At 36.7% G+C, this 23,289-nt stretch overlaps 2 protein-coding genes across 2 annotated transcripts in view; both read left to right on the top strand.

Annotated features, from left to right (window-relative positions):
- The window catches only part of LOC121372683 (protein-glucosylgalactosylhydroxylysine glucosidase-like), a 120,868-nt gene that overhangs the window by 74,967 nt on the left and 22,612 nt on the right, over positions 1–23,289 (top strand). The window contains exon 3 of the mRNA XM_041499133.1: positions 12,979–13,215. Coding sequence (XP_041355067.1) covers positions 12,979–13,215 — 237 coding nt within the window. The remainder of the gene's footprint in view (positions 1–12,978; positions 13,216–23,289) is intronic.
- The window catches only part of LOC121372684, a 43,194-nt gene continuing 42,962 nt past the window's right edge, over positions 23,058–23,289 (top strand). Inside the window, exon 1 of the mRNA XM_041499135.1 lies at positions 23,058–23,122. Coding sequence (XP_041355069.1) covers positions 23,062–23,122 — 61 coding nt within the window. The 5' untranslated portion in view covers positions 23,058–23,061. The remainder of the gene's footprint in view (positions 23,123–23,289) is intronic.

Genomic DNA, 23,289 nt, shown 5'->3' on the forward strand with positions numbered 1-23,289 from the left:
TTATTGTAATAAGATTAAATATGTATGTAATAAAACGTTGATTTCAATCGATTGTACATTGCATTTCTTTCTTTTTTCATATTGATCTTACTGATAATAGTTTTAAGTGTACTAAATTACCATCATTAATGCCAGAAAAACACTTGGAGATTAAGTGCATTATTATTTTTTTGATTGTCGATTTTTCTAGTTGTATTCTGTAGTATCAGACGTCTACAAAATGGCAAAAAATCGATATGAAAAACACAAGGGACGTTTTCTAAAATAAAAAAAACCGATTAGTTCACGTGTAAGCAGCGGGTTTCTTTTTTCAATCTCTAGACCACATGTTTCAAATACCATTTGTTTGATTTAACATCTGATTAAATTTGGGGATCGAAGTTCTATTATTGATAGCATTTATCGAATCAGTCTTAGTAATGGCTGTCTTCTTAAAGATAAAATATTCAGTACTCTTTATGATGATATTAGAATAGATATTTTTTAAAAAGGCAGTAGCTACTGTAGTAAGCTTTAATAACTTTTTAGATAAAGAAAAACAGTTTTTACTTTTAAACCACCCGGTTATTGTTAAAATTACAGCTAAAAGTTGCCGCCTTATTGTATTACGTCGCCAAAGATTTTTATACATATAGACACGTACATAATTTATGGCTTTTAGTTTTATTTCTTGTAAATACAATACTTTTTTTAATATTTCTGATAGTCTTTAGAAGTTTTAAAGTATATCTCAACTTCATAGGAGTGGCGTGTGTACATTTATTGCTGTATTATTGTATTATTATTGTTGAACTAAATTTGTTTTTAATCTGTACATAAGGTGAGACGTAAATAAAGTCTTTTTCTGTCTGTCTGTCTGTCTGTCTGCCTATGGAAGATGTATCGTCCTGTGACGTGTCTGACAGCAGTTCATTGGAGGATTGCAGCCACGGCCTTGTTAAACTCCCTTTGAACCCTGTCTTGTGTTGAGATACGAGCATTGTTGGAGTTATATGTTTGATACAACTGAAACAATTGCATGACTATAATTTGCATAACGACCAGATGAGCCTGGTTTCCTGGGGTGTCCTTGACATTCACTGCACTTAAGCTGACGATTGTCCACACGTGACCTCTATTTGACCAATGTCTCAAACAGAAAATCCACGGGTATATTAAAGTTTGTTTTTGTTTAACGACACCACTAGAGCACATTGATTAATTAATCATCGGCTATTGGATGTCAAACATTTGACTCGTAGTCATCAGAGGAAATCCGCTACATATTTCCTAATGCAGAAAGGGATCGTTTATATGCACTTTCCCACAGACAGGAAAGCACATATCACGGCCTTTGTCCAGTTGTGCACTGGGTGGAACGAGAAAAACCCAACCAGCTGAATGGATCCTGCGACGCATGCACCTCAAGCGAGCACTCAACCGACTGAGCTAAATCCCGTCCCAACAGATACATTAAAGCTGTGATCTCGAATATATTCTTGTTATAAGGCTACTTGCAAACTCTTCTGATTATATGAGAATACTGAGTGCGTTTAGTGTTGAAAACTGTCAATTTTGAAAATTCCGACAACAAAAGAATCATTAAGTAGCGTGTCTAAAATACATAAATAAAGGTCTTAAATGTGATGCTCTACTCAGACCTATATGTTGATTATTTTTCAGTTCATTAAAGATATATGTTTTCAATTAGTACAGACGCTGCAAGCAGAAACCAGACAACTCTTTCCGAAACAATCAACAAATTTCTAGCGTGGGTTTTGATTTTGTTTTCTTGTAGCGTTTATGGTAGACGTCAATGTTATAATGTTAGACTAAGACTACCAACTGTTACGACGGAGTTGACCAACATGTCGAATTTCTATGACTCCACGTGTCCAGTCGCTGGTCTGAACGCTGTCACAACGCGATTCTCTTCGTATACAACTCACACGACCGATTAGTTGTTAATCTGAGCGCTGTCACAACGCGATTCTCGTCGTATACAACTCCTACAACCGATTAGTTGTTAATCTGAGCGCTGTCACAACGCGATTCTCATCGTATACAACTTCTACGACCGATTAGTTGTTAATCTGGACGCTGTCACAACGTGATTCTCGTCGTATACAACTCACACGACCGATTAGTTGTTAATCTGAGCGCACACGTTGTAAGTTGGGAGTGGGGGAAATTGCATGATAACTGGCCAACTCCGTCGTGACAGTTGATAGTCGTCTCCTAGCATTAGTAAACTCGAATTTCGAAAAAGGTCAAACTAAAGTTCTGTGGCGTGAAACGTACGAAAACACGTGTACTTTTAAACATAGTAGTTAGCGTTTGTCTGGTTGTCGAAACTTGACAATCTGACAAAAGCGAGAAACAAAATTTTAAGACAGAAATCTTGACTGACCGGATTACACCGACGCTAGTTTCCTGCCCACTGATGGTTAGTCTTTTGTTTGCGGTGTTAGTCATGATGTTAAAAACCATACAAATCACAAATACAGAGCCAATAACTTAGAAATGAGAAGAGTAGTGTCCAAGACAGACGAAACCTGTCTATATTTCGTACCAGCCGACACTAAACATCTTTGTTTTTCTTTGGTCAATTATTTCTTCTTGGCTTCACGTAAAAATGGAAAGGAAATGTGTTACAAGAAATAATGTATTATTTGATGTGCAGTTGTCAAGATATAAACAAAACCGCAATACTCACCTGTATTTAGGAATGGTGTCTTCTTTCGTGATTTAAAGTTATATTGTTTATTTGTTTAGCACTGTATAGAAATGTGTGTGACGTAACCCAGTGGTAAATAATTGCTCGCCTTATGTGGTATCGATCTAGGATCGATCCTCGTTGGTGGGTCCATTGGGCTATTTTTCATTCCAACCAAAGCTCCACAACTGGTGTAACAAAAACTGGGTTGATGCTTATATAAGATTCCTTGCTGCTAATCGAAAAGAGTAGCCATTTGAGTGGTGGTAGCGAGTTGCTGTCTTAATATCTGTGTGGTCCTTAAACAAGTCGGATGCCATGTAAATAGCATGTGTTGAGTGCGTCATTTTGTTTCTTTGTTTGTTCCAGTATGGAAACTAACTGGCGCGAATTGTCTGATAATACTGTTAAACGGAACTTTAATAAAGTTGCTTGAAGAGTTTTCTATAAAGGTGTCGAGCGGTTTAGGAAATTGTATGTGTAACAGAACTATTCAGGTTTTCAGTACAAATCTGATTTGAATGAATGAATGAATGTTTAACAACACCCCAGCACTAAAAATACATCGGCTACTGGGTGTCAAACTATGGCAATGCAAACAAATAAAGTGATCCCACGAAAAAACCGCATTGTAATGAGGTTTCTTTCGTGTGATAATTAAAAAACAAAAATTATCAACCATGTTTCGGGCGAAAATGTTGAAACCCATTTTTCTTTGCAGAATGCCTCTTTTAATGCTTTAATAACAGAGACGGATCATGGGGGACCTGTATCCCACTAAATATATTCCCTTAGCCCCCCTCAGAAACACATTCCGGACCCGCCACTGGATAGGTTTAACTTCAGCAATACCGAAGATAGATTAACTGTTGCGTCAGTCGGTGTATTATTAGATTGTTGCGTTCGCTCCGTTTTTCCAAGAAAACAAGTTGAATTATTTGTCTTACTGTGTGCATAAATCGTAAAATTGTTTGATGGAGATCACATCCTTCATATACATGTCGTTCGTGTGTTAAGTAGTTTCGGGCGAGAAATAGAATACCACGGAAATGGGTGTGTCCGTTGTTAATTTGCCTTGGTGCATTAAGTGACAACACACTCTTTCATCTTTTGTTCCAGAGAACTGAACAAAGTCAAACAGAAGCAAAGAGCAATGGAAACAAATTACATATAAGCATGTATACCTTCGTGCGCATGTGCACACATACTCGACAGAGAAGTAGGTATACTCTTCAAAAAAAAGTAGGGGAACCTGAAATATTAATGTTAATATCAACTATTAGACCGAACATACGTTTTGACCACAGACATCCTAGTAAAAAACGTTCAGGTCTGTTTATCAACACACCGAAACATATTCCATAATTTGCACATGCATCACGCAGTTGCCCCGTACACGTGCGTGGGGTGTCATTCACGATTTTGATCATTTCCAGGAAGGTCCATTAATCACTGTGGAACATTATTTCTGTCAATCTTTTTTCATTCTGTTGATCATACAGTTGTTATTGTTTTGTTTTTGGTCATTTTTTATTGTTTGAATTTGTGATTTACTGATAAAAAGACGTCAACTTTCAAATTTCACTTCTGACCCCAATCGTCCTTCAAGATCTTTAGTGGTCATAAAATCTACTGTAATACTGAACTACTGATTGTAATGTTTGCGCAATTAATTCACGATTATCATCTAACCATTCCCCACAGCTAATATACTTTACAATTTTGGCAATTGTAAATGCTTATTAGAGTTCCCCTACTTTTTTGAAGAGTATATATCTGCAATATCAAATATATCGATAAACCTTGTTAGTTCATGACTGACAACATATGAAGTAAGTGAGAGTAATGTACAAGACAGAAACAAAAAATCGAAATTAAAATATTCATAATGACAGGAGCAGAATATGCAAATTTGTGGGTACATGATGCTAATTGTATTACACAGTTCACTTCCGTGTGTAAGTTTGTAACACAAATATTATTGTAAATATATTCTCTTTAGTAAATGGGGAAAAAATTAAAACAATTTATAGTTGCCAGTGGTAGGATATCTGGTTGGGTTTTGCCCTAGCTCGAGTATGAGCGATCATAACCGTCCAAATGTCCGTCTAGCTCTCAAACAGCAGAGTACTATAGGTTTTCTTATGATATTTTATAATATTGTGCATTTACCTTTTGGGACATGGGTGTACAGTGGAGCTGGTAAGCTTCACTTGAAAGTTTTTAACATGCCCCTATTCCACTAAGGTTTCAGGCATGTCCATCCCGGACACAGCCTCTGGATAGCCAGGGACTCGACCCGGGATACAGGTTGGCGGTTTGGATTGAATCCTGCATCTTCACCACCCATATCAACAAATACTAAACCCAGATGGAATCATATAGCAAAATGTTCTTAGTTATGAAGTGAAAATAAATGGACATGTTTAACATATTTTCAAATCAAAATGGTATGTATCGTTATCATCAACGAAAACAAATTTTATTTTAGCAATCTCGATTTGAAATTGGGCGATTGAACATAGATTTCCGTAGCTAATGGCGTTTGAAGACAAAGAGCTAAGCACCCCACCCCCCATAAAAGACAAAAAAAACAAAAAACAAACAAGTTCAAGTTCTTTATTGCGTTAAGTTTTCAGCATGATAACAGTGAAATACAATATTATGTACAATAGTGCGGAACAATGGTGGAGAATGACTTACATAAATACATACACATATACCGATAAAACAATCCATCTATATCTATATTTAAAAATCGTCAATATGGGTTACACAAATATAGATATATTAAGTTGTTTGTAGTAATAGCATATCCCTCATTTTGTTCGCCTGTAGTAAGTATTTGCCAAGGTTATTTATCTCCTTATTGTTTGTAGTTGACAATAGCTGTATTAGTTTAAAAGCACTGGGGTTCTTGGAGTAGTATTTCTTAATAAATCTATTTCTTAAAGTTTCGTATCGTGGACACTGAAGAATAAAATGAAACTCATCCTCAATCTCATTAATATTACATAATGTACATACTATTGTGTTCTCTCGATATTTTTGTACCTACCAGCTTCAATATTTAGCCTGTGTGCACAAATTCTAATTTTCGTTATTTCTTTTATATTACGTGAATCAATTGGCTTCGTCAGATATGTTTGTAATTGATATTCCTTTATTAAGTGTTTATATAGTGATCCTTTTGGCGACGCTGTTATTAAACTAGGATTTTTGTTTAAATACATCAAATATTCTTTCTTTAATTATGTAATAAAAACAGATATGGGTATGGGTCGATCTCCACATATAACTTAGCCCAAGCGTATTTAATTCCTGCTTAATATTCGTTAGCCAAATATCTCCATACTCATACATTTCCTCGTACACAGCTTTTAGAATGCAATTACTGGTACTACCAAGGTTTATCCAATATTTAAAAATTCTCAGCTTTCTTATAATAGCTAGTGGAAATCGTCCCAATTCTCTGTAAACAAAGTAATTACAAGTTCTATTATGTACACCCAATGAACGTTTACAAAATTGTATATGCACTTTCTCAATGTCGTGTGCTGAGTGAAAACCCCAGACTTCCGATCCATAATTAAGAACACTATTTACATAGGTATCAAATACCGCTAACTTCGTTTCAATATTAAAATAGTTCTTATTACAAATATTCATGATCCAGTATTGTGCTTTACGTTCTTGTTCTGCCAGTCTTTTCTGTTTTTAAAGGGACATTCCTGAGTTTGCTCTATTGTAAGATATTTCCGACTAATAAATATTTCTACGATTAAACTTACATCTTAAATATATTTTCTTGTTTAGAATATCAGTGTCTGTATATTCAATGTGTTTCTGGTCCTCTTAATATTTGTAAGTAGCCCAAACTGGTTTTGTCTTCAAATAAAAATTATATTTTAGGAAATAAAATGAAATTTAACCTAGTACAACTATTAGAACGATCAGAAACACGTTTAATTTAGAGCCAGTAATATTTTATGCAGAAAAATATATTTGATATGTAATTACAATCGTTAAAAAATCTCTGTTAGTCGATAACATCTTAAAAATTACATCAAACTCAGGAATGCCCCTTTAAGCTGAAGGAGCATGACAGTAGCGTCACCGTAGCCGATTTCCACTAACACATCACTGACCGTCTTCAGACAAGAAAAACAATCTTTAAAAACTTCATTAGTCAGGATTGAAATCTTCATGTTTACTGATGTGTTGAAATTAAATCAGGAAATTACCCGCATCTGTCAACAAATACTAATTTAATGGGGGTGGGGGTCGCAGTTGGGAGGACCAATATCGTCCTCGGTGGCGTCGTGGTTCAGCCATCCGACATAAGGCTGGTAGGTACAGGGTTCGCAACCCGGTACCGGCTCCCACCCAGAGCGAGTTTTAACGACTCAATAGGTAGGTGTAAGGCCACAACATCCTCTTCTATCGCACTAACCACTACCAATTAACAACTAACCCACTGTCTTGGACAGAAAGCACAGACAGCGGAGTTGTTTGCCCAGGACAGCGTGCTTGAACCTTAATTGGATATAAGCACGAAAATAAGTTGAAATGAAATGAAATGTAAGACCACTGAATGAATATTTAAAGACACCCGGACACAAACTATATGTATCAGCTAGTGGGTGGCAATTTAATTGCAATTCTTTACTGAAACTGAATGAATATTTAAAGACACCCGGACACAAACTATATGTATCGGCTAGTGGGTGGCAATTCAATTGCATTTTTTTACTGAAACTTTGAGCAATAACTGCGCATCAGTTACAAATACAAATAACATGCTGAAAAACAAATGAAAGGTGTAAAATAGCAAAGGAGAATGTAACAGAACATGTACAGTTAAAATTTTTCCACACAATCGATTTTGGATATTTATAATCGATCATTACATCGGTGCCAAACAGATCAATTTTCGATTATAATCGATAATTGGAACATCACTGATGAGCAGTTATTGCTCAAAGTTTCAAGAAAGAATTGAATTGAAATAGTATGACCTCTATATAGACTAGGGGGCGGGACGTAGCTCAGTGGTAAAGCGTCCGCTTGATGCGCGGTTGGTCTAGGATCGATCCCCGTCGGTGGACCCATTGGGCTATTTCTCGTTCCAGCCAGTGCTCCACAACTGGTGTCACAAAGGCCGTGGTATGTACTATTCTGTCTGTGGGATGGTGCATATAAAAAATCCCTTGCTGCTAATCGAAAAGAGTAGCCCATGAAGTGGCGACACCGGGTTTCTTCTCTCAATACCTGTGTGGTCCTTAACCATATGTCTGACATCATATAACCGTAAATAAAATGTGTGGAGTGCGTCGTTAAATAAAACATTTCCTTCCTTCTCTCTCACTAACTGCTAACAACCAGTTATTAAGACTTTCTCTAAACGGACAGACCAGATAGCTGAGGTGTCAGCCAAGGTCAGCGTGCTTGAACCTTAATTGGGCAAAAGCACGAAAATAAATATTAAATTAGACAGCGTTTTTATAATCGTATTTTTTGGTATCTCTTGTATCTCTTTGATGATGTCTATCTTCTTCTCTGAATCGATTCCTCCTCGGGCATCTTATGCGTGCGTTAATCTCTTACACCGGGATGTGGTGCTAAGGGTCGAAGGATCGAATAACCTCAGTGGACCCATTCTCTGATTGGGTTTTCTAATGTCTTAACCAGTGCCCCAGGACTGGTGTATCAAAGACTGTGGTATGTGATGTCTTGTCTGTGAGAAAGTGTGTATAAAATACCCCTTGCTGCTACTGGAAAAACTAGCGGTTTTCTCTCAAATAAATTGTCAGAATTACAAAATGTTTGACATCCAATAGCTGATCATTGATAAATCATTGTGCTCTAGTGGTGTCGTTAAACAGAACACATTTTAACTTTAATCTCCTACACCAGGGCGGGATGTAGCCCAGTGGTAAAGTGCGGTCAGTCTGAGATCGATCCCGATTGGTGGCCTATTGGGCTATTTCTCGTGCCACCCAGTGCACCATTACTATTATCCTGTTCAATTATTTAGACCCAAAGTTTTTTGCAAATGTTACGTTTATTTCCTATTCGATATTTGTTTTCTTTGCATTTACATGAAAACAAACCCAAACCCCGACAGGTTTTATATACAAATCATCATATAAAATGCACGAAGTTGACTTAATTCCACTTTTTAAAAATCTCTGTGTCGTTTGAATGCACGTTATGTCTCCTATAAATAACTAAGGTAATTTTCATGTCGAAACATTGGGATCTGAGGCTACGTGAAGGCCATTATAGAGCTTGTTTCACTAAATCAAGGTTATTATTGTTTTGCAGTGTGTAACAGCATTGTCTAATCTTTCCGTTAAACATAGATGTAAACAAACAGAACATGTAACCCTTTCTTGTAGGTGCATTATATTTAATAAATTTAGCTAATGTAAACACAACTGAGGTGTAGCACAGTAATAAACACAAATCACCTCACACACCGCAGGAATGTGCTTTCCAAATTTATAAATAAATTTAATGCAGGGCCGGACCCAGAAGACCGGGGGGGGAATAAAATGTCAAAGGCCACCAACATCAAATAATAATTAAAATGTTATTTAATTTGCCTCTAAATTGGGAACTCATACGTATATATATATATAGTATTTAGGGTGGTGCTAGGGCTGGGGTTTGGGGGTGGGGTGTTACATTTGTAATGCGAAAAACCAAAGGGCTATTGTTCCGACTCGTATGGGTTCAACCACTTTTTCATCCCGCAGACACAGCCCTGAATGTTCAAAATACGATAGCATTGCTTGGTCAATAACATCATTATTTCGATCTATGACTGCACGTGCTATTGTAGCAATGTGTAAACCACGTAAAACACAAGTTAGGTAGGGTATATAAATTCATTGAAAATGTAGTAGTCGACATTCTTGTTATTGTTATTTGAGGAAAAATATGGGTAAATCGAAAAACACTTCAGTTCATGTAAAATTGTGTATTAAGAACGTTTTCGATTATAACGAAGATGAATATCAGCGCGGTAGACCTAGGTATGCTTCTTATCGAATTGTCGATTGAGTTGCCGCTGCACTTAAAGTTTCGGTTTCAACAGTAAAAAGAACTGTGAAAAATCTAAGCTCTACGAATCCAAGCACAGAAATCACTGTTAAAAAACTCATCGATTTATTTGATAAAAATGTTATTAGACGACGAGTATATAGAGTTTATAGAGAGGGCGAATTACCTACATTACATAAGATTAACGTGGCTTTAAGGGAGAAATGTGGAATCAACATATCCATATCAACTTTACGAAGAACACTCCATGACCTCGATTTTAAATACCAACATATGTCTACAACCAGAAAAGTGATTTTTGAGGACGCCAATATATCACACAGGAGACTGTCCTATCTCCATGAAATATCCAGTTTACGAGAACAGGGGTATTTAATAGTGTATCAAGATGAGACCTGGGTGAATGTCAACCACACAACATCCCACCACTGGACAGATATCCACCCGGGCACAAGTACCGCCAATCACCTGCCGAAATCAGACGCTGCTGATCGAGTTCCTAAACTCTATTCGGTGACTGGGAAGGGAAAAAGACTTATTATTTGTCATGCTGGTTGTGATAAATATGGATTGATAGATGGCTGTGAATTGATCTTTGAGGCTAAAAAAACAGACGGAGACTATCATGGTGAGATGAATCATGACAATTTCATCAAATGGTTTGAAGAACATCTTATGCCTTCTCTACCAGAACCTTCTGTTATCGTCATGGATAACGCAAGCTACCACAACAAATTAACTGAGATTACACGATGTCCTGCACTAAACGCTAAAAGGGAAGAAATTCAGTCGTGGCTACGAAACAAAAATATACCTTTTGAGAGTAACATGACAAAGCCAGTTCTTTATGAACTTGTGAAAAGTAACAAATGTGCAAAGCAATTTGTTACTGATGGTATTGCTGAACGCCATGGGCACTTGTGTCTAAGACTGCCGCCAAGACATTCTGAACTCATTCCGATAGAACTGATCTGGAGTCAAGTCAAAGGGCACATAGCTCGTCATAATGATGGTAAAATGACCACGGTGCGGAGAGAACTTGCACATGCATTGAACTCTGTCACACCTACACACTTCTCTGACGCAGTTAAACATGTAATAAAGATCGAAGAAGATTTTAGAAAACAAAATAGTTTTATAAGAAATAAAATACCCCCTGTGATAGTCCCCCTTAACGAAGATAGTGATGAAGAAATGAGTTCGTCGACTGATTAAGTTATTTCTCCATACCCATCAGGAGTATTACTTTAATGTATGCATGAACTCTTTTAACACCAAAAACAATTTATTTCCATATCATTCACTATCAAACAACCTAACAACCTATAAACTAATCGACTAGAAATGCATATAGACTACACATACATACGAGAGAAATGTTTATTTAACGACACACTCAACGCATTTGATATACGTTTATGTGGCGTCAGACAAAACGGTTAAGGAGCATTATGACAGAGAAAGAAACTCGCTACCGCCACATGGGCCACTGTTTCCGATAAGCAATTTTGATAAGCAATAAGGGACGTTTTATATGTACCATCCCATAGACAGGATAGCACACACCACAGCCTTTATACATCAGTTGTGGTGCACAGGCTGGAACTAGACACAACCCAATGGGTCCACCATGTGGGATCGATCAGTCGACCTACCATGAGCGAACGCTTTACCTCTGAGCTATGTCCCGCTCCATATACAAAAGAAGCCTTAAGTGGGGTTGGGGTTGTGCAGAGGGTCACACCTCCACCAATCGCATGCATACCATATTCTTCTCTCTCTCTCCCTATAACCATAGATTAAAATATGTTGAGTGCGTCGTTACATAAATGACGTCTCTCTCTCTCTCTCTCTCTCTCTCTCTCTCTCTCTCTCTCTCTCTCTCTCTCTCTCTCTCTCTCTCTCTCTCTCTCTCTCTCTCTCTCTCTGTCTGTCTGTTTCTCCCTTCAGCGCGCGCGCTTGTGTATTCCACAATATAATTATAATATTTGATACATTTGTTTTTTTCAAACTGAGGTTTTGTCACTTGAACTCCCCACCTGAATCCGCGCCTGCTTCATGTTTACAGGTATTTTCTTAAATATAGGTCATACTACGATTTGTGCGGATAGGACGATAGAACCGAATATTAGTTTGAAACGCACTATAGAATGATGCTTTTAATATGCATATGACCTTAGTTATTTATAGGAGAAATAACGTGCATTCAAACGACACAGAGATTTTTAAAAAGTGGAATTAAGTCAACTTCGTGCATTTTATATGATGATTTGTATATAAAACCTGTCGGGGTTTGGGTTTGTTTTCATGTAAATGCAAAGAAAACAAATATCGAATAGGAAATAAACGTAACATTTGCAAAATCTTTGGGTCTAAATAATTGAACAGGATAATAGTATTGGAATAATGTAGCGGTTTTCCTCTGTAAGACTGACTATATGTCAAAAGTATCAACCATTTGACATCCATTAGTCGGTTATTAATAAACCAATGTGCTCTAGTGGTGTCGTTAAACAAAATAACCTTTAAAGGGACATTTCTGAGTTTGCTGCAATTTATAAGATTTTTACCGATTGTAATTAGTGGCTGTATATTAAACGTGTTTCTGATCGTTCTAATATTTGTACTAGATTAAATTACATTTTATTTCCTAAAATATATATTATGGGTTGTTTTTGACAAAATCCAGTTTGGGCTTCTTACAAATATTAAGACGCATAAGGAGCGGGACGTAGCTCAGTGGTAAAGCGTTCGCTTGATGCGCGATTGGTCTGGGATCGATCTCCGTCTTTGGACTCATTGAGCTATTTCTCGCTCCAGCCAGTGCACCACGACTTGTATATACGTGGTATGTGTTATCCTGCTGTGGAATGATGCATATAAAAGATCCCTTGCTGCTAATCGAAAAAGTGTAGCCCATGAACTGGCAACAGCGGGTTTCCTCTCTCAATATCTGTGTGGTCCTTAACCATATGTTCGATGCCATATAACCGTAAATAAAATGTGTTGAGTGCGTCGTTCAATAAAACATTTCCTTCCTTCCTTCCACATAATGTAGTTTGACTAAACATATAGAGATATTCATATTCGATGAAAAAAGGTAAATATACTGTAATTTTAATAAATTTTAAAAGGCTGTATTTACCGAAAACACGTGACAGTGACTACAAATTGTGGACATTTCATTTACGAAGTAATATTGTATATTTTTTCAGGGGGATTATCTCGTGGCGGCATTACACGACCGGACAAGTCGACCGCGTATAACGACTACATCGGCCATGTATTCTGGGACATGGACACGTGGATCATGCCACCAATCATGATGCTCCACCCACAGCTCGCCAAGATAATGATTGGCTCCCGGACTCATGTGCTGGATGTTGTCCGTAGACATGCGCAGACCAGTGGCTACAAAGGAGTCCGGTATCCATGGGAACAAGGAGTTACAGGTATGTCAGATCATCATCATGATAATAACAATAATAATAATAACAATAACAACAACAACAACATTAGTATCATCATCATCACCATCATCATCATCATAATAATAATAATAACAATAGCAATAATAATAATATCATCATCGTCAAACTACACAGAAAAGTAACATGTAAATGCAGCATTTAAAGACATGCTCCACGGTAAAAAGTTTGTTTTGTTTAACGACACCACTAGAGCATATTGATTTATTAATCATCGACTCCACAGTAATGACCAGACGTCAAAGCCATACAGACCAATGAAATGAACACTTATGGTCGCTCTGTGAGGAATATTAACTGTGCAAGCGAGAATATGTCATTAATAAGGTATAGTTGGCCGTTTAAATTCAAACGTGTTTTTTTAATGTTAGATATAGAATTTATAGCATTTATCTGACAACTCGTTTTAACGTGTATTCAACTCGCTTTCGTTCGATTATTTTACAACGCTTTTGGGCACTAACGTAGCCAGGGGGCCATAGGGCCACTTATCCTCCCCCCACACCCTCACATCTCTTTTCTCCCCACCGCCTTTTAATATATTTCTGTCACCCTATGACATGACTCAAAGTCAGCCCCCCCCCCCCCCCCCACCCCCAATGCGGGTGCTCCGTCATATAAAATATTGGCTACGGCAACACTTTTTTGGTTTATTTGTAACGGTATCTAATATATAACGAGCAATAAAATCAACGCTGTCATGAACAGTACGCCGTAACTGTCTGGGACGTCTGTTTAAGACATTCCTAATGGTTAATTAGAATTTAACGGTTATGGTTAGTGAGAGAGAAGTCGATGTAATGGCTGACCTTACACCTTCCCACTGAGTCATTAACACTCAATATGAACATAAACCCTGCATCTGACAGTCTTAAAGCTATTGACCTTAGTTTTTTTCCGAGGTACGTGCAATTTTTTTGTTTCAAATAAAATTAACTTTAAACTAATAAAAACTACACAATGTTCCTCTGCCATTTTGGAAATCGTTCATGATGGGTTTAGTTGTGGCGTTGAATGTGTTGCGTTCCTATCATCTCGTTTGGATTGAAACATATTTTATTGTTTTAAAAAAAATGGATAAGGCACATATTATACAACTTACTGGGCCTTCTCCGTAATACATACATGTTACGACAGTAATATATTTATTCAGTTGAAATATGAACAGAAATAAATACTATTGAAAGAGAGAAAGAATAAAGAAAGAAGGAAAGAAGGAAGGAAAGAAAGAAAGAAGCAACAGAGTTGTCTGTTTGATAATGAGACAGTAGGTTCGCTAAAGAACCAAACAACACAAACAAGGCATCGCAATGATTACGTAATGGCTATATTTAAAAAACAAAAACAACACACAAACAACAACAAACAAACAAAACGTCTATACATTCTTTACTGATCAGTGATTAAGTGAAACGTTTTTGTTTCATATTTATGTACATAAGAAACATTTTTAACTGTCTTCTTCACTTCCCGACGCCATATAACTGTAAATAAAATGTGTTGAGTGCGTCGTTAAATAAAACATATCCTTCACCAATCTTCTTCACATCGATCACTTTTGCCATTTCCACTGTAAATGTATTAGTTGCAATCTTTGCAATGAATTTCACATAATGCGTCTGTGCCTTTTATCTAAAATGTATTCACATATTAAAAATTAAAAATATTTTCGAAATGATTTCCACAACTATATGAGGAATCGGTGCTAAGGCCAACTCGATATGTCTGCTTTTAAATCACTAAACCCGTGTCTTAACTTGGTATACAATACATTTTCTCTTCTATGCCAAACCGGCCTCGGTGGCGTCGTGGTTAGGCCATCGGTCAACAGGCTGGTAGGTACTGGGTTCGGATCCCAGTCGAGGCATGGGATTTTTAATCCAGATACCGACTCCAAACCCTGAGTGAGTGCTCTGCAAGGCTCAATGGGTAGGTGTAAACCACTTGCACCGACCAGTGATCCATAACTGGTTCAACAAAGGCCATGGTTTGTGCTATCCTGCCTGTGGGAAGCGCAAATAAAAGATCCCTTGCCGCTAATCGGAAAGAGTAGCCCATGTAGTGGCGACAGCGGGTTTCCTCTCTCAAAATATGTGTGGTCCTTAACCATATGTTTGACGCCATATAACCGTAAATAAAATGTGTTGAGTGCGTCGTTAAATAAAACATTTCTTTCTTCTATGCCAAATGATCAGTATGGTGTAACGCATGAGACATAGGGTTTTATTGGGTTTTTTCAAATGAAGATATGTCTTGACCATTTCGAATTTCAGCTTGTAGATTGTTCCAAAGTTTTATTGTTGAATGGATAAATTATCTCTACAGAGGGTAAATAAATAAAGTACAGAAGTCATTACCGAAGCCGATTTACCAATATTATTAATATGTATCGTCCACTTGGTATTTACTGAAAAGGTTAAACCTAGATGATTATGAGCATAAGCGTACGAAACGGGGGAAATGCGTAGTGATGCGTTTTCAACCGTATATAGCTGTTTGGCAGTAATGCTAATATGAAAAACAAAATGTTGTTATCCAGAACAGAACAGAACAGAACTTTATTCAACTCAGATCACCAAACGGTGATGCATTGAGGTGGTTTACAAACATATTATACAGACGGCTGCAGTAAACGCTTGACAAATATATATATATATATATATATATATATATATATATATATATATATATATATATATATATATATATATATATATATATATATATATACACACACACATGTATATACACACACACACACACACACACACATATATATATATATACACACACACATATGATATACACATAATACACAATAGGTATAATAATATAACAGTGTTATAAGCAGTAGTATACTTTAGATGTTAACCATTACGTATTGTCTATAATTATGCTGTATAGATATTTTTGAGAACAGAGTTAATCACATTTAGGAACATACATAATTTCTTTGTCGTTGATAGCTTTTTCGAATTAAATAATTATCCAGATACGGTCTTTTTGTTTTAATTCGGGCAAAAACAAGCCGGCCCCCGTACGCCTATGATTATGAGATTCTGCTGTGTTTAATGTTGTAGTACGAAATACAAGGTTAGGTTTAGGTTGTATGATTGCTCGTATGATTGATTTTGTAAAGAGTACAACGCTAGTTTTATTTGGATTCAAGGATAAAAGCCATTTTTGTTTTACCATTCATGAAGTTTTGAGATAAGGCCAAACAAAATAAATTTCTGGTCTCTGGTCAACGCATGCGTCAATTTTGACCCTAGCGCGTCAACATTTTTTTAATTATCTTTTTTAATTTCCCATGGTATGATGTCCGATTTTTACCGGGATTTTCTTGCTATGACGTAAACCCGCATTTGCCATTTGGAGCCAAAATGCCATCGCGCATGAACTAGGACGTGCATTGTGATTTCAGTTTAAATGTGCCTCTTATTTCAAATATACACACCTTTTCTGTGTAAGCCATGCTTTAATAAATAAAATAATAATAATAAAAGCCCCATCAATTCTGGAACTACGGTTGGACTGCTGGTGCTCCCTTGCACCTGCCAGTGCAGGCGGTCCCTCCTTCACCTCCCCAACCTTTCCTTTCCTGGACGGAGGAACCGGCCGAGGCCGGTTCTTGTACCCAGGACAGGCGTGCGCTGCAACAGCTTGCTCTGAATGTGCACGTTAACCTTTTTGGCATTGGCAATGGAACTTCTGGTCTGACCAGAGACCGACTTTTTGTTTTGCCTAAGGTTGTTTAGATGAAGACGTTATGTTAGTGTCGACATCAAATAGTCTCGTGTATGTTGTGTTCACGACTTATGTCTCCAGTTCACCAGTGACACAAGAGTACAAGATGGGGATCGGGGTGGGGGGTCAATAGACCCATCAAACGCTAGTCAGCAAAGAAAGATGACTGAAAAAAAACGTACAATTACAAAAGTTGATAATTTAAGCAAGAAGTTGTAAGTGGTTAACTAACATTCATTCTGTCGAGCCTAGTTTTTTTTTTAAAAGGTATTTCTTTCATTACCTAAACAGTCGTTGATTAACTATATTGCGGTGGCTTGTCGATAAACGTAGATTAATTTCTTCGTAGGTTTTCTGCTGCAAAAAATAAACATGTCCGTAAAATGTAGGAAAATCGACATTGTCCAATTAAAGGTGATACCAGGTGCGGTGCTCATTTGTTTATACAACAAACCACAAACTCTAAACTACTGCAGTCGATCATCTAGCACTCGTTAGTAGCATACTGAAGAAGTTAATTATTGAATGTTTGGATATATGTGCTGTAAGTAATCTTAAAATAAGAAATTTTATATGAAAATAATGCACACCGCCGCTGAACAGTGTAATCGATATACGGATTTCACATTTGTCTTAATGAAGTATTGGATCCAATGATCTTCATTCATTTATACCTGTTTTCGTGCTTATATCCAATTAAGGGCGAGACGTAGCCCGGTGGTAAAGCGCTTGCTTGATGCGCGGTCGGTTTGGGATCGATCCCCGTCAGTTGGCCCATTGGGCTATTTCTTGCTCCAGCCAGTGTACCACGACTGGTACATCAAATGCCGTGTTATGGACTATCATGTCTGTGGCATGGTGCATATAAAAGATCCCTTGCTGCTGATCGAAAAGAGTAGCCCATGAAGTGGCGACAGCGGGTTTCCTCTCTCAATACCTGTGTGGTCCTTAACCATATTCTGACGCCAAGTAACCGTAAATAAAATGTGTTGAGTGCGTGGTTAAATAAAATATTTCCTTCCTATATCCAATTAAGGTTTAAGCACGCTGCCCTGGGCGCACACTTCAGCTATCTGGGCAGTCTGTCCAAGACAGCGGGTTAATTGTCAGTACTTAATGAAAGAGAAAAATGTGTAGAGGTCTTACACCTACCCGTTGAGTCGTGAAAATTCCCTTTGGGTGGGAGCCGGTACTTGGCTGCGAACCCAGTACCGACTAGCCTTATGTCCGATAGCTTAACCAAAAAAAAGTTTTCTTTAACGACACCACCAGAACACATTGTTTAATTAATCATCGTCTATTGGATGTCAAACATTTGGTAATTCTAACTCGTAGTCATCAGAGGATACCCGCGACATTTTTCCTAATGCAGCAAGGGATCTTTTATATGTACTTTCCCATAGACAGAAAAGCAGATATCACGGCCTTCGACCAGTTGTGGTGCACTGGTTGAAACGAGAGAAAAAACAATCAGTTAAACTTATCCACTGAGATGATTCGATCCTGCGACGCAAGCACCTGAGGCGAGCGCTCAACCAACGGCTAAATCCTGCCTCATGGCTTAACCACTGAGGCCGGTGAACTTAATTAAGCATCGATGGTTATTATTTTATTTGTCTAATTACTCGCGTTTAATTAATTGTTGGGGACATCTATACGTTGATTGCGTCCAACTGTTCGATGCATTAGTGGGCAAGTCACAGTAAATAGTTGCCTAATATCTGTAGCAATTAACTCTAATGAGCTGTTCGGGTACAGATAATAGTTGAAAGAAACCCGAAATAGGAAAAACACAGCCAGGGTATAATTTAATGATTACAGGTCACGGGTAATATCACTGTTAATGAATATCGTATACATATGTATCATAATAATACGAAATAAAACAAACATAAAAGTACGTAAGCCATCCTTTATGGGATTGTCAGAGACCGTAGATACTTTAAATAACGTCGGTATGTACAGTAAAAAGTAACAATATTGTGTGTATAAAAAGTCTCTACGACGCTGTAAGTGCCCGGTCAGTCAATAAAATAATCAACAAATGTTCTATTATTTTTCATTTAAAAACCCCCATACAAAACAAACAAACAAATAAACAAAAACAGCTAAAACTAATAGATCATGTAGGCATACAAACTATTTCAATATTCCTTCCCCAACACCAAACACCTTTGACAGATAATTATAGATCAGTGCAAGCAAAATCTTACAGGCATATTACAAACATTGACTAAATGCTTATATTTATATAAATTCTTAGAAAAAGGATATTACTTTACAGAAAGTTCTACCTTGTGAAATATATTCCAGATTTGTATAAAAGGTGAATCACAAGAATCCGATTGTCTTCACACAGCTTAGCTATTGGAGTTGGTCGTTATATATATTATAATAATTTTGATAGGCAGTAATAGAGTTACATAGCTTAGCTATTGAAGTTGGTTGTTATATTATAATTATATTGATAGACCCTAATAGAAGTTGCGTATTTTGTCAACTCGGAGAGATTGAAGATTAGTTTCATCGTGTATTATATTGTCCATTTTTCAATCATTTAAAGGGACATTCCTGAGTTTGCTGCAATTTTTAAGATGTTATCAACTAACAGAGACTTTTTAACGACTGTAATTACATATGAAATATATTTTTCTGCATGAAATATTAATGGCTGTATAATAAACGTGTTTCTGATCGTTCTAATATTTGTACTACGTAAAATTTCATTTTATTTCCTAAAATATTACGAAATTATTTGAAGAAAAAATCCAGTTTGGGCTTCTTACAAATAGCAAGACGATCAGAAACACATTGAATATACAGACACTGGTATTCCAAACAAGAAAATATATTTAATATGTAAGTTTAATCGTAGAAATATTTTATTAGTCGGAAACATCTTACAATGCAGAAAACTTAGGAATGTCCCTTTAAGAGTTTTATGTACATGTATTAAGAAATATTATAGGGTGCACCCATCTATGCTCGAATTAACAGAGTTGCTATGTACAAATAATATTAAATAATTGTGTAATTTAGGTAAATATCTATTGAAAGTATTCACAAAACGTGAAACATATGTCATTGTTACTTAGAGACAAAGTGGAATTGTACATGTTCTATTACATTCTCCTTTGCTATTTTACACCTTTCATTTGTTTTTCAGTATGTTATTTGTATTTGTAACTGATGCGCAGTTATTACTCAAAGTTTCAGTAAAAATTTGAAATTGAATTGCCACCCACTAGCCGATACATATAGTTTGTGTCCGGGTGTCGTTAAATATTCATTCAGTTTCAGTAAAGAATTGCAATTCAACTGCCACCCACTAGCCGAAACATATAGTTTGTGTCCGGGTGTCGTTAAATATTCATTTAGTTTCAGAAAATAATTGCAATTGAATTGCCACTCACTAGCCGATACATATAGTTTTTGTCCTGGTGTCGTTAAATATTCATTCAGTGGTCCTCCATTTCATTTCATTTCAACTTATTTTCGTGCTTATATCCAATTAAGGTTCAAGCACGCTGTCCTGGGCAAACAACTCAGCTGTCTGGGCTGTCTGTCCAAGACAGTGGGTTAGTTGTTAATTGGTAGTGGTTAGTGCGATAGAAGAGGGTGTAGTGGCCTTACACCTACCTATTGAGTTGTTAAAACTCGCTCTGGGTGGGAGCCGGTACCGGGGTGCGAACCCTGTACGTACCAGCCTTATGTCGGATGGCTGAACCACGACGCCACCGAGGACGATATTGGTCCTCCCAACTGCGACCCCCACCCCCATTAAATTAGTATTTGTTGACAGATGCGGGTAATTTCCTGATCTAATTTCAACACATCAGTAAACATGAAGATTTCAATCCTGACTAATGAAGTTTTTAAAGATTGTTTTTCTTGTCTGAAGACGGTCAGTGATGTGTCAGTGGAAATCGGCTACGGTGACGCTACTGTCATGCTCCTTCAGCTTAAAGGGGCATTCCTGAGTTTGATGTAATTTTTAAGATGTTATCGACTAACAGAGATTTTTTAACGATTGTAATTACATATGAAATATATTTTTCTGCATGAAATATTAATGGCTGTATAATAAACGTGTTTCTGATCGTTCTAATATTTGTACTACGTAAAATTTCATTTTATTTCCTAAAATATTACGAAATTATTTGAAGAAAAAATCCAGTTTGGGCTTCTTACAAATAGCAAGACGATCAGAAACACATTGAATATACAGACACTGGTATTCCAAACAAGAAAATATATTTAATATGTAAGTTTAATCGTAGAAATATTTTATTAGTCGGAAACATCTTACAATGCAGAAAACTTAGGAATGTCCCTTTAAGAGTTTTATGTACATGTATTAAGAAATATTATAGGGTGCACCCATCTATGCTCGAATTAACAGAGTTGCTATGTACAAATAATATTAAATAATTGTGTAATTTAGGTAAATATCTATTGAAAGTATTCACAAAACGTGAAACATATGTCATTGTTACTTAGAGACAAAGTGGAATTGTACATGTTCTATTACATTCTCCTTTGCTATTTTACACCTTTCATTTGTTTTTCAGTATGTTATTTGTATTTGTAACTGATGCGCAGTTATTACTCAAAGTTTCAGTAAAAATTTGAAATTGAATTGCCACCCACTAGCCGATACATATAGTTTGTGTCCGGGTGTCGTTAAATATTCATTCAGTTTCAGTAAAGAATTGCAATTCAACTGCCACCCACTAGCCGAAACATATAGTTTGTGTCCGGGTGTCGTTAAATATTCATTTAGTTTCAGAAAATAATTGCAATTGAATTGCCACTCACTAGCCGATACATATAGTTTTTGTCCTGGTGTCGTTAAATATTCATTCAGTGGTCCTCCATTTCATTTCATTTCAACTTATTTTCGTGCTTATATCCAATTAAGGTTCAAGCACGCTGTCCTGGGCAAACAACTCAGCTGTCTGGGCTGTCTGTCCAAGACAGTGGGTTAGTTGTTAATTGGTAGTGGTTAGTGCGATAGAAGAGGGTGTAGTGGCCTTACACCTACCTATTGAGTTGTTAAAACTCGCTCTGGGTGGGAGCCGGTACCGGGGTGCGAACCCTGTACGTACCAGCCTTATGTCGGATGGCTGAACCACGACGCCACCGAGGACGATATTGGTCCTCCCAACTGCGACCCCCACCCCCATTAAATTAGTATTTGTTGACAGATGCGGGTAATTTCCTGATCTAATTTCAACACATCAGTAAACATGAAGATTTCAATCCTGACTAATGAAGTTTTTAAAGATTGTTTTTCTTGTCTGAAGACGGTCAGTGATGTGTCAGTGGAAATCGGCTACGGTGACGCTACTGTCATGCTCCTTCAGCTTAAAGGGGCATTCCTGAGTTTGATGTAATTTTTAAGATGTTATCGACTAACAGATTTTTTAACGATTGTAATTACATATCAAATATATTTTTCTGCATAAAATATTACTGGCTCTAAATTAAACGTGTTTCTGATCGTTCTAATATTTGTACTAGGTTAAATTTCATTTTATTTCCTAAAATATAATTTTTATTTGAAGACAAAACCAGTTTGGGCTACTTACAAATATTAAGAGGACCAGAAACACATTGAATATACAGACACTGATATTCTAAACAAGAAAATATATTTTATATGTAAGTTTAATCGTAGGTATTTTATTAGTCGGAAACATCTTACAATAGAGCAAACTCAGGAATGTCCCTTTAAAATCAAGTTAACTATTTCCTCTCCATCGAACAACACACGTGGATGTTTTTATTGTTCACTTTCACAAACATAAAGGCAATAAACCTACGTCACGAAGTGCGATGAGTTGTTTTTTTCTTCTTGCTTTTCACTATCTATTTTTTTTATTAGTATTGCTAAATAGATTAAGGTTACCGATAAAATAGTTCATTGGTCATTTTGCTTTTAGGTCATATTTTTGTGTCCGGGTCCGGAATCTTTCGAACTGTTTATAAAAAGGGATGTCCTGTCGTTTATTTTCAATAATCTTTTGCGAGATTTAACATTTTCAAACCCTGCCTATGAAGATGGATGTTTTTAGAAGCTGCGTCGTGTGTCTCTGTCTGATGGGATGTGTCATGGCCGTTAGTAAGTGTTTTGCGTTTTTTTAAATTTGTTCCTTTGGTTTTTTGCTAGCCTGAGTTTTTGTTATGTACTTTAATACATATTTCTATTTGTGACTTTTTGTTTTGTATTATTATTTTTTCAATTCCTTTTTTTTTTTTTTTTTTTTTGAGTTGGGTAAGCTCCCAGGG

Source organism: Gigantopelta aegis, chromosome 4 (assembly GCF_016097555.1).
Source record: "Gigantopelta aegis isolate Gae_Host chromosome 4, Gae_host_genome, whole genome shotgun sequence".
Lineage (NCBI taxonomy): Eukaryota > Metazoa > Mollusca > Gastropoda > Neomphalida > Peltospiridae > Gigantopelta > Gigantopelta aegis.